The 13,488-nt window shown below is 41.5% G+C and overlaps 1 protein-coding gene across 1 annotated transcript in view; it reads left to right on the forward strand.

Moving 5' to 3' along the window:
• Positions 1-7,840: 7,840 nt before the first annotated feature.
• The window catches only part of dok6 (docking protein 6), a gene marked incomplete at both ends in the record, with an annotated part of 48,274 nt that continues 42,626 nt past the window's right edge, over positions 7,841-13,488 (forward strand). The window contains one exon of the mRNA XM_083936379.1: positions 7,841-7,906. Within this exon, the coding sequence (XP_083792505.1) occupies positions 7,841-7,906 (66 nt within the window). The remainder of the gene's footprint in view (positions 7,907-13,488) is intronic.

Raw genomic sequence — 13,488 nt, forward strand, 5'->3', positions numbered from 1 at the left:
ATATATTCATCTTACTTCTGTTGTGACAGGACGGACTACAGCTAAAAAAAAATTAAACCCTTTGTTAGCACATCAGATTATTTATTGTCAACAATTTGCACACATAAGACACTAGCACTGCCATTTGTTCCTGTATAAATGAGTGTCAATGATGTAGTTTTATGCTCTGGATGCAGATGTGGGCCACATGTAAAATCCTTTCCAAAAACAGGCACTGTGGACAAGGGAAAGTTGTGCTTACAGTACCTCTCCAGGAGGGGCTGGCTGCCTCCCAGACTGCACTGCTGTTACATCTGCCCCTCAGAATAAATAATGGCAGTCCACATCATCTGGACACTTACAGAAACCAATTCATATCTCCTCTTTGGAGGAGTCTTATTGCCTGGACCACATTCTAAGCCTGCCAGTATCTCTGGATAATTGATCAATGTTCCATAGCAGTCACATTTCTACTTTTCTAAGTGAGCTGTCTAAATGGGCAGAGTTTTCTTGTCTATCCTCCAAATGTGCTGGCATTTATGATAACAATAATAACAAAACTATTGCTGAGGAATGTGGCATCAATCTCTGCACACACAGCCATGGATAATAGAGGAAATGGATTGAGTTTCAAAGGACCCTGCATATCCAAGGCGCAATCAGATGATCTGCATGTAAAACAAACACTTGTTTGCAAAGGAAAGGAAAATAAATGTTGAGGAAGAACAGGAACAGAGTATAAGATGCCTGGCAAGACAACAAGAAACACCCTGAAAAGATACATACAGCACAGCTGAGGGTCATGGCCGAACAATAAGGCCATGCATGGTAGATGAGCACACACACTCTTTTGCAGTCAGTCATAATACAAGAAAAAGGAAGTGGGAGAGTCTTGGGCCAAGGCTTAGAGGGCCCAGGGGTAGTGGGAGAAAGTACAGTTCATAGTAAATTACATCAAAAGAAATCCCAGAATAAGTTTGTTTTCAAGTTTTTTTGTACGAGTCAACAAAAATGATCCTCCCTTTTGTAGCTGCCTGCAACACACGGTACAGTAGACAGAGTTTGAGCAGTGGTCGATTCACCAAACACAGTTCTATGACAGAAGTGCACTAGTGTATTTATATTGGGATCATGGTTAGGGGGCAGAGAGTGCAAAATATAAAGAGCTGCAACAGATCAGGCGCCGGTGATGGCCCGCAAAATCACGACAGAGGCTGTCCCCGGACTCTGACGTCACCGCTGACCTTTCGTGTATTTACAGAGGAGGTTTGATTTCCACTCTTTTTCCATGCTCACACATGAGCCGTTGTGAAGCGGGCCCTAGAGGTAAAAGAGTAGCTTTGTCCCAACCTGGACGGTGAGCACTGGAGCCATGTGCTTCTGCCAATACCGAAGAAGGGCACACAAGCCACGGCCATTGAGGAAAGCACAAGCATCACCTGTTTTATATTAAACATGTCAGATTAAATAAGGACGGCAGTGACCTGCAGCTCTCAAGGTGCAGTGTTGACCCTTTGCTTCGCTCAACGCACTCCTGGAAACCGTTTTCAAAACTGTTGCAGTCATATTAAATGAGATGCATGCAATGAAGACACCTTCTGTATTTCATACGAGAACTACAGACCACATAGCATCTTGGTTTCTATTTGGGGTAACGCAACTTCAGTTCAGTCACTTGCAACATAATTGACTGAGTTTTGTTTTTCTCCAGCAAGATAAACCTTTGCTTACACAACTTTTTTCTTTGTTAACTTATCATAAAAGTATAGAGAGCATATTATCATACAGTAGAAACATGAATACATTAAAACAACCCTTTCAAAGTACTCCCCCTAACGCAGCAGACAATATTGCCCTCTACAGGGCATACATATTAGTCATGCCTGTCTGTCTCCATTTTTTTTTAGAAGGAGAGGCTGTGATTTAAAGTTAAAGAGACACAGCACCACGTGTGTTCATGAATAATAATTACACAGTATTTAGAGAGCTTGTGGATCAGGGGGCTGTAGGGTAGAACCGTGAGATCAGGACCCCTGGATTACATCCTCCACACATTAAGCATCTACCTTGCTGTGGTGTCCTTAAGCATGAATCCTTACTAGCTTCATGTTCTCTGGTTGAGCCTCACTGTACGGGGGCAGGAGAAAGGGAAAATAAACACAGTGAGGGAAATGATCAAAAAAAGTATTTAAAAAAGAACCACAAACATAATGTCCGTCTTATAACTTCAAATCAATGTGTTGGCTTGACAGAAATAATAACAGTTTAATGAGGTGAAAATTGAATTAAAAGATGACTGAAGGCAGATTAATAATCCCAAAAGCCCTGATGTGAAATAATCAGGAGAAGAATATAATTCATTGACTGTCTCTGAGTATGAAAGACAATTAAAATGAATGAGATGACCGGGTCCATGAAGGACCCGGTCAGTGATCCAAGACCAGCCGCTCCTTCATTTAGAAAGTTGATGAATTCAGCCTCTGGTCTGCAAATTGGCTGAAAAAAAAAAGAAGAGGGAGAAGAAAAAACAGGCATCTCATCACTCGTGTGGGAGTAGAGGGAGGCACCTATTTTACTCTTCTGTCTTCCAGGAGGAGCTGAGTGTGATGAACTGTGGATTCAGCCCCCCTACCCCCCGGCGGTTCTGTGAGAAACGCCGCAGCAGCAGAACAGCTATGTCTCCAGAGATCTAGCCCGGGGTTCAGCCTCACTGTGACATAAGATGGACCTCAATTTAGGACACAAAGACTGAGTCAAACCAGCAGGAGATATAGCCTGTCCGTGAGAATGATCCTTTTCTTTTTTCTTTTCATTCTGTTTGCCTCTCTTCTTCCTATGTTTGTATCCCCCCATTCTGTTTGCATCGCTTTCCCTCACTCATTTTCCTCACCCTTCATCCTCCTAAAATACCATAATGATCATTAGTGTACCTACACAGTTTGCTTCTAAAGCTTAGTTTCTGACTCATGCGCTCATTTACAATTATAAACCTTCTCCGAATTCAAGTGCACACTTTACCTCATTGGAGATAAGCCAGAATTTAAAAAAGGGATGATCATGAAAAGGTGCATCTGCCCCGACCGCCTTACAAATGGATTTGCATGAGCAGACATGTTGCCGTAAATTAAATCTTAATCTCAGCTCTTCTGATAACATTTCTGGTTAACTTGGTAACACGAGGAACCCTTATAATAAGCTTACATCTGTGATTGAAGTAAAGGACCCTCACGAATCGCCCGCTCTCACGACTCACCTTCTGGAGAAGGACAGAGAGGCCCTCAAACCACTTCTACTTCGAGCAGTTATGGAGTAAATCACAAACATGTCATGGGCTGATCCTCTGGGACTACATACAACCTTAGCTGTCCTATATTGTGTGACTAACCAATGTCCTCCTTGGATGGCCAAGGACCCACTGAGCCCAGAACAGCCCGCATCTCTTATTCTGAGAAATGGTCTTTTCTCTCTCTCTCTCTCTCTCTCTCTCTCTCTCTCTCTCTCTCTCTCTCTCTCTCTCTCTCTCTCTCTCTCTCTCTCTCTCTCTTTCTCTCTCTACACTAGCTTTTTCCCCCTCCAGGCATTGACATTTAATCAAACCCAAATCCCATTGTGCCTATTAACATATCAGGCTGATACGGGTTGCTGTAAAAAGCTTGAGTACAAGAACCCGGAGCAGAACATTACCATAACTCTGCCTGTGTGATCTCTTTTTTCTCCCCTCCGCCCACATGTAAAAATGCTTACCTGGCAAACAACTAAGCGTGGAGAGTTATTTCTCTCTCTCCCTCTCTCTCTCTCTCTCTCTCTCTCTCTTCCCTCTTCCACTCATTCACCCCTGCTTATCTTTTTTAGAATGTGTTAATTATTTAGCTGCTTGCGCTCGTGAATGTTCGCCAAACAGTGCTGAGACAAACTAAGCATCAAATGCAAAGGCAATTTTAATATTTCACCAGACCATCAAAACCATCTATTTGCTTCCGCCCTTAGCTGGGACTAAATAAACAATTCAGGGGGACTTTTTTTATTTTATTTTTTAGGAATGCTTAAGTGCTTTAATGGATGGCATGGTTTCTCTGCAAGCGGCTCAGTCTTGCCAGTGTTAATCATCACAGACGTGAAGGGACTTAGATACATCATGCGGAACGTCAATGAAAAATGGTGATGATTATGAGGTCAATTCCTGATAAATTGCCCATATTGGACAAGAGTTGTTTTCTACAGCTCAGCAGATATTGGCCGCTTTGCCCGTGACCTTGATGAAGGTCTCTCCACTCTTGACTGACTCTCAACACATCTGACCCTGTTGGAAGCTGTTCGTGTATGTCAGAGCCATATGTTGTTTTTTGTGGCGACCCGCACGCTGAGCCTCTCTACCTGTGACCAACTGAGGCCAAACCGGTTGTTGGTCTTGTATCACGGCAGGCAATTACTTCACCCAAAACTAGGACAGCTCTCTGTAATGACACCAGAACAGAATAATTGTGCAATGAAAAGACTGTTGCTGTCAGCCTTGTTTTCTTAGAGAGAGGATGACAAGGCAGTGGGAATGGAACGGGGCCATGTTGTACAAAGAGGATTATGAAGACAAAACAACTTTGACAAGTCTGAAATTTGAGGACACTTCCAGGGAGATATGAAGACTATCAAAGTCAAGCTGTCTGTTGGAGGGGTGGCAGCTTGCTGTTTTTGCAATGAGCAGGACCGAAAATACAGATATTGAAGTTTTACCTCTGTACGCAAAAGCTGACACTTGACAGAAAAGCACTTGGCAAAGTGGCAGCCATCTATATGCACTGAACAAAGCCCCTCTCTTTCGCAGCAGAGGACCACAACAAATAAATACAGTAGTATAAGCAATAGGATAATTGTGCAGTGCTAGAAAAGACAGAGCATTTGCGATCTCATTTATCTTCTTTCTGATACTGCCACATTAATCTATGGTTCTTTCTTATTGTTAGATTGGAGAGTTTAAATAAAATAATCTATGAAGAGGTATACTGGAAATGATCTTCACTTAATCATGTAGTTGTTTATATAACTCAGTTATATAAGCATTCTCCCCATTTTAATCAACATAAGTAAAGGCAGCCCCTCATGTCAATATACCTGAGCCATCTGCTCCCTAATACTGAGGATTTCACTCTCTGCCACTGCACAACCGGAGGTACGCCTCTCACTACAGCCCGATCAGGATTATAGCTTTGGCAGGGATCAAAATTTGTTTCTGTGCTTTTTTTTCCAGAGCTTTTTGATTGCCAATCTGTGGCACTGTATCTACAATACACAAGCTGCAGGTGGCGAATGTATGCTTCGTACAGTCTGGTTCGCTTAAAAATTATTTGATCTTTTACTGGACTATCTGGTTCTATTATTCAACAAATCAAACAGCATCAATTCAAGGCCACATAATAATGACAAAACATGGTGCTCACACACTGGCAATCTCAAATTGTATTTCCTCATTATCGGGCTGTCTGGTGAAAAATATGGAAATTATATTCATACTCAGACAGGTAATTATGACCAGACTGCAAGGTAAAAACAAAGTATGTTGCAAATTAGTCGGAACACTAGGCTCTGCTGTACATTACATTTGCATATTTTCTTTGAACATATTGTAGGGTGGGGGGGGGCAGGGGTGCAACATTTGAATGGTTATTTCATATACGAAAACTCAGTAAACAAGTGGTCTTGTTAAACACGTCGTTGGGTGTTACAAATGATGAAGAGGAGCACCTTGATCTTAACCTTTTGCTCATGCATTAGTGATCAAAATGATGAATGAACCCAAGTGCCTGAACTTAGTACAGTGCTGGCCTGTACGGATGTTAAAACATGCTGCTGTTACAGGTTGACTCTTGGTAGACCTATGTGTTCTGTTATCTCTCCACTGTCATGCAAAATATACATTATTGTCAACTCATTGTTGTCTCAAATATGAAGGCTGCAAATAGGGATTATTTTCGTTATTGAAACACATGCTAATTATATTTTCACTAATGATTTATTGTTATAAAATGTCAGAGAATGGTGTAAATCACAATTTTATAATTTTATAATAGCCAAGGTGCTTTCTTTAGATTGATTATTTAGTCATTCAAATTGTTACTACACGAGACAAAGAGAGCAGCAACAGAGAAGCAGGAAGCATCAATATTTGGCATTTTTGCTTGAAACGTTGAATCAATTATACCTGCTAATTAATTTCTCTGTGAAAAATCTTATTCCTGTATTATGATCACTCAGTTAATCAGTAAAAGTTCCAATATTTTTTATTTTATCACTTCCTAAACTGAGTTTATCTTTTGCTGTGTCCACTTGTTACCACTATGGGATAATGCTAAATGCTTAAAGATTGTGTCACAGTAGCACAAACAAAAACAACTATCAATATAATATGTATACAAGGAGTTTACTTAAGTAAATACATCTACAGGGTAATTAACTACAACTTTATTTTTTATAAAAACTACATTTTGTAAATAAGGTATGCATCTTACTCTTACTTCATTGTACCAGAGGGCCGTGTGAGGCTGCACAGCTTCAAACCCTGCAGGACCAACTAAAACTCAATGGCACAAAGTGAAGCTGGCAGAAGCCACATGCTACCAATAGAGTTGCTAAATCTGGTCAAAAAGCCCTCTGCACCTGTGCCTCCGTTCCCCATTGAGTTCGGCTGCTACACTTTCACATGAAAAAAAAAGTATAGGTTATTTTTTGTTAAAACTAATGGATCACACTCCATAGGATTCGTAAAATAAAAAAGTGTGTATAAGTTCATCCTCATAAAAACACAAAGAAGAGTATTTTTTTATACTGTCACAATATTACATCAACGTACCTCAAAACCACTTCTTTTGATTTACTCCCACCAGTAAAATGATTTTGATGCAATTCAAAGATTAGCAAGGCCAGTATCGTAGACCTGACCTCCCTAAGGGGGCCACACCTGACTCCACCCACTCCCGTTGTTCTTCATATTAATATCTTACAAGTTTTTAATCTTTATATTCATATTTTGAAAATAACCAACATTGAAAATACCTAAAATGTACACTATGAAAATAAAATGTTGGCATTTTTTTTGTTGGTGTCAAATCATTTATAACATAATGGTGATGAACCCTAGTTCGAGGGGGGCTTGTTGAGATTGTTTTGCCCAGGGCCCATCAGACTCTAGAATCACCTCTGCTAATAGGGGGCCAACAATGTATATCTGTTTTTGTGTGAGAAAAACAAATTCTTCTTCAAGAATTCAAAGTAACTCAGGGTGAGTAACTGATTTACAGATGACCATTTAGAGGCTGATATTTATTTAATGGTATTTCTATAGGCAACTCTAATAAGATAGTTTACTACGAAAATGAGTGGTTACCAGCTACACTACAGTAGGTCTACTGACAATTACAATGGCGGACGAAACACTGTGAAAAGTCAGGTACACCTCAGTGAATTAAAGAAACCCCTCCCTCCCTCCCTCCTTCCGCAGCCCTTTATCCCCCCCACCCCCCTCGCTGTTTCAGGGGATGGTGTGGTCCAGGAAGCGCGCCTCTCCTGCTCTCTCCTCTCCTGGCTCAAGTGAATCAGCTGACTGAATGGTATCTCCCTCCTCTCCGCGGTTGGATCGCGCCGCTGAAGCCGGGCAGCCTGAGCGCTGACACAGGAGCAGGTTGCCCACCGCCCCGCTCTCCTCCTCCTCCTGCTGCTGCTGCTGCTGCTGCTGCTGCTGGATATCTCACCGTCCGATCCTTAAGTAAAAAAAAAAAAATCGCTACCTCTCCCAAAAAAACAAACAAAAAAAAAGAGGTTACTTTGTTTTATTTTTCACCTCGGGCAGGAAGCTACCCGCTTCCCCCTCACCATGGCTTCCAACTTCAACGACATAGTCAAACAGGGATACGTGAGGATACGGAGTAAGAAACTGGGGGTGAGTACTGTTGCACTTGCTGTCTATAGCGCGGTGGAGGAGGAGGAGGAGGAGGAGGAGGAGGAAGAAGAGGAGGATAATGTGGTGGTGGAGGAAGAGGAAGAGGAGTTCCAGTTGTTTGCGGTCTTTTAGCATCAGGGGCGACTGGATTAAGAAAGAGGCTTTAATTGCTCCATAGGCAGCCGTCCTGCTGCGAGCTCTTCAAGAGGAAAAACAGATTAGAGCAGCACGAGCAGCGGCCAAGTTCCTCTCAGCGCATTGTGCAAAGCGTCGGCTACTTCTGCACACACTGACATGTTGGCAAAGTCGACATGATGGACAGCTGGTGTCATGTGGATGTAGTTGTAAATCGCATCTCCTCCTTTGTTCTCACTTTTCTAGCCTGTGACTTGTATTTTCATTGTGAAAGTTGAGGGTGTGATCCAGTTTTCTGACTGCAAACACTGTAGACAGATAACACTTTCTTCCTCCCAAGCAGAACTAATACCCACGAGGAGATAAAGAGCTGTAATAATAAAAACTGGGATACTCTGTAAAAGTAATATGACAGGCGTTAGCCACGTCATAACTTACTCTAATAAGGTCACTTGGGCTATGATACGTCTCTCGCGTGTTGCAAATTCACACATTGTTTTATGAATTCTATAGGATGTACAACATAGGGATCCATTCATCACTGTGCATATTGTCATCAGCCTAATACCAGTCATTACTGTACTTTAACCATTTCAGCCATGATGAAATATTCCCAGTGTTGGAAATTCTGTAAAGACTCGGTGTGATGGCAGCCCTTCAATGCCTTATAATGGATTCCATTGAGGTACAAGAGAAAAAAAAAGATGAGAAAAATGGCTCCACTGCTTAAATTGAAATGAATGATACATATTCAATTATGAGCGCCTTGTTGTCTGACTCATAAAGCCATCTGCTTTTGTTCATGCTTCCAGCTCATTACGCCAACAGAGCGGGCACACTCCCTCTCCTCTGATGAAGTGTGATGATGGAGGGTAATGATGTCTGCCTCCTCACATCATCACCTGGCTTCATCAACATTATTCTTACTATTATTTTCTGCCACTGAGGTTATCTTTGATTGCTCTTTAAGGGTAGTTGTCGAGAAGGAGGAACCTTTACCGCCCCTAAAGGACTTGCACAACAGCCGCTCGTGACTGCACCCACTAACAAATAAAAAGGCATTTGTTGTTGTTTACATGCAAACTAGCTCAATCGCATACAGTTGGCTCTGTTTTTTTACTTCTTGTATATATGCTATTAGTCTATGACAAAACAAGTGAGGATGCACCCTGCGTTGGCTGTGCTCGAGGTATGGATGCCATATCTCTGCCAGCTCCACATCTCATCCTGCTGTTTGTGGAGAAAAAACACAGTTTGTGTCCCGATCGCCCACTCTCTCAGCCCTCCACCGCTCGCTGCTGTTTCATCATAGAAAAGCCACGCTGCGATGGCCTCAGAGGACCCCGATGTGGGTAGACAGAAAGTCCGTCCACGCTATAGTGGTTCGTTATTTCAGGCCGATTCTCATTCTGAATCAGTTGGAGAAAAAAACAATGAAATGGAGCAAGAATGAGGTATCTGTATGTCTGAATCAACAGGCCGCGATAGAGTACTTCTCTGTGATTATTCCTCCTTTTTCTCGGTGGGAAAAAAAATACCTCATCAGTTTCCAATGGCTTAATTTCAAGTGCTTTTGTGTTTTGAGAGAGATGAAAATCCAAATGTGTGACACGCATGGGCATGACTGGAAAGAAACACACATCTGAGTGGAGGAGACGATATTTAGTCGAGTTTTATTTTGGAGCTATTTTGCAGCATGATCTCAAACATATTTCAACTGCTCAGTGTTTATGGCTGTGAAGAGACACTTGATATGCTCAACAGAGAGTCAGTACAGATGGATACTGGATACTTACAAACCCAGAGTCAGAGTTAGTAACATTGACAGGGAGATCATGCCTGTTTGCTTTTTAGGATTCCTCACTGCTAAAATGCAGCCAAAAGTGCAACATAGTGTGTAGACGCCCATCCACTGGACCATCATGTCATCAGGGATGGGTATAGTTGTTGAAATATTTTTTATTCTCTCTGATACCTGAGTTTCATTACTGTTACCAAGACATTACTATTCTTTCTACACCTTTTACACCATCTATTTCTACACATTCCTATTTCTACTCAGACAAAATAAACCAAAGACGGCCACAACTACAGCTTATTTTCATTATCTGTTAATCTATTAATTACCTTTTTTAATTACCATAACAAGTTCCCAAAGCCCAGGGTGACATTTTCAAGTTGTTTGTTTTTATCCAAAACAGTCCAATACCTCCAAAATGTTCAAAGGTACTCAAATATACATTTTTGACAAGCTGAAACCAGTGCATTTTAGGCATTTTTGCTTGACAAATTATCAATTGATCATCAAAAGTTTTGCAGATACATTTTCTGCCCATTTACTGATCAATCTCTGATGAAGACCTAGCCTCTGGGGTCAACGGCCAATATTTCAGTTGTTCTGGTGTAGCCAGCAGATATCTTTGCCAAGACTTCCTCTTCCGTGCACCGCTTATTGTTTACAGTCTGATTAGCACCCAGATCCAGGCCCAGACAACATTTCGGCTAATCTCTATAAACAGATATCTGCATACGAATGCAGCTAAATATATGAAAAAGCAAATAAGAAGGCTAAATCATCAACAGACGATAGCCAATGGCTTCTGAGATTGCATTTCAGCCAGTGTGTTACGCCTCTTTTGCTCTCCACAGCGACTGTTTACCTGCATGCAGCCGGAGCCTGCTTACACGTGATTGATCAATACTACTCAGACTACAAACGGACCACAATAGAAACCAAAATACCAGTCTCGCCTCCCAGTTTGGGAACCACTGGACTTATTCATTCAGTTCTGAAACCAAAGTTCTTGAATGAATGTTTGATGTGTAAACATGTTGCAAAAACAGTCTTAAACTGGGAAACTTAATTCTGATTCATAGAAGGCACTAACTCCTCAAAGGATGAGTAAACAAGATCACAAATCTGACCAAGCATTTGATGCCAGTAGAGCTACATAATTTGCATTAACTGGCTGATCATTTTTCAGCTTTTCATGATTCATTGTTTGTTTTATAGAATGTCTGAAAGTATTGAAAAATCACCGCTTTTTACTGCCGCGATTCCCTAACGCCCAAGGTGACATCTTCAAATCACTTTGGTCCGTCAACAGTCCTAAATCCAGAATCATTCAGTTAACAATAGTAAAAGACTCAGCTTTAGTTCTCATCTATCATTTTTTTGACTGTTTTTGATATTCAGCCTTATTACAATTGGTACCAGGAAAGCACTAAGGTTCGATACCCAGCCCTACCTGTCAGATTGGCGTGATGTACGTTCTCAGTTAGAGTTTGAGCCCAGAAAGGTCCTGAGTATTTTCCCCCTCATGTTATGGTTTTTTAATCTTTTTTTTTTAGTGCTTTAAAGGTCTTTGAAATATCACATATCAAGACTTTGCATCACAGTTGACCTTCTAATGCTCCCACTCAGGTCTCTATTGTAATGCCGTGCCATTTTCAATGTATTATACTTTTTATTATTATTATTAGAAAGTAGTACAGTCGAACGGTTCTCTTTATGCGATATTAAAGTGGCCACGCCAACACCAACAGCTTCGCCTGAACTCATCAGCATCGGTCAATATGATTGTCTCATTTCCAAACCCCATCATGTGTGAAGGTTGAGGCCATGAGGTCAGCTGTGTTTCGCCCAGTGATTAAATTTACCAACCGGAGCACTTTCTCTTCACTTTTATTTTTTCCTGGGACATTTTTTTTTTCTTCAACTGACATGAATGGCAACGATTTCCTACATTAGCCAACTTCTTTGTCTCTTTGTTGGCTGAGCAGAGACAACGGTGCAGTGTTCTTGAATGCACAAGTAGTCTCTCTTCTCACATTCCCCTCCTCACCTCTCCACCTGTTCTCTCACCTCACGTCTCACCTGTACTCCCCACACTCCAGTGTCTCTCTCTCATCTCCTCCTACCTATTTTATCTCCCTTCTTCTTTTCTTCCCCTTTATCTGGCTTTATCTCCCTCACTTCATCCCCCCTTTCTCTCTCACTATTCTCTCCTTCACTGGTTTGCAGACAACTGAGAGACTGAGCACAAAAGCATCCTATTCATCACCCCACACTGCACCCTCCATAACCCCAACAGGCTATTCCCCCTGACACAGTGCAAAGGCACGCACGCACACATACACACAAATTGGCTTGGTTCAACACTGAAAAATTGGCACACACACACATGCACCCGACAAACAAGTAAACAATCTGCTGCCAAAGAACAGTGTGTGGATTCTCAATTAATTTTAATCCTGTGGCTTTGTACCATACAGTATTTTTTTTGTTTTGTATTACATAAAGACAAAGTAAATGCCGACAAGTGCCAAAAACAAGTGTATCCGCACCGAGAAAAACATCAAATCTGGCAGCAGTGATATGATTGCCGTCACCCGTGCAGCTCTTTCTTCCTTCCTTTCAGAGATGCTATCAGTGGGATGGACTCCTCTTTAGGAGCTGAATAATATGACCTTTGAGTAATTTTTGCGTCAGTCTCAGACCAGGTACATGTTTCCCAAGTAATGCATTGCTGTTGTAAATATAAAAAGGTCAGCTGTTGAGTATTTTACCTTTGTCTGTGCGACTTTTCTTCAACACAGAAGAAAAATGGTCAGTTTTAGTTTGCTGCAGGTGGGTCTGTCTGCCATTCAGTCTCTACATTCACAAATATGTTTTGACACTTCAAAAAGGAGCTGTAGATCCGCTGGCCCAGATGTAAAATATGTAATATTTTAAGAGAACGCAGAGCACTTCACACATGGACTTCACACTTATTCTTGTTAAAATTTCTCACAATGTTAACACCACATCAAAACAAACAGTACCTGCAGTAAATGCAACATTAACAAACAAAAGTGCAGTAAAAATATAACCGTAGGATTAGGATTTGACTTCATTACAGAAATTTAAAGTGGCTACAATTAACATTTGCATAATAACACTGAACTCATATGAGAAAGCGGTTGCATGTGGTGTCAAATCCATAGAGAATTATCATCAGGCTTTTCCAGTTATATAGCAGTGTTAAGCTTGTTTTGGTTTTAAAGTTGCCTCTCACATTGTGTGGTTTTCAGAAACAGCAGGCAGCTGTTTTCTGCTAAAATGCTCTAAAAATCCAAGTAGCAACCAAGTACCAAGTAGCAAATGGACAAATTTAGTATTTATCTGGTAAAGAAAGTGGAGGATTTAGCAGCTACAGAGACAGATATTTCCCTCAGGACTTGGTGGAGTTCATAGACTGTTTGACTGATGGACATCACTCATAGGTTTCTGAAAGGGAGCTTGAAGTGGGTGGCTCCAGCCATCACCATCTTGACAGTACCTGAGGTATAACTCTGAGTTAATCATAAAATGGGCCGACAGGTGGAGCGTGGATGGAGTTGAGGCGGGCTGAATGTAGCCTAGTCTCATGTGACTGCACCCAACCATCACCGAAAGCGGCCAGCCC

Source organism: Echiichthys vipera (assembly GCF_963691815.1).
Source record: "Echiichthys vipera genome assembly, chromosome: 21".
In the NCBI taxonomy this organism is placed as follows: Eukaryota; Metazoa; Chordata; class Actinopteri; order Perciformes; family Trachinidae; genus Echiichthys; species Echiichthys vipera.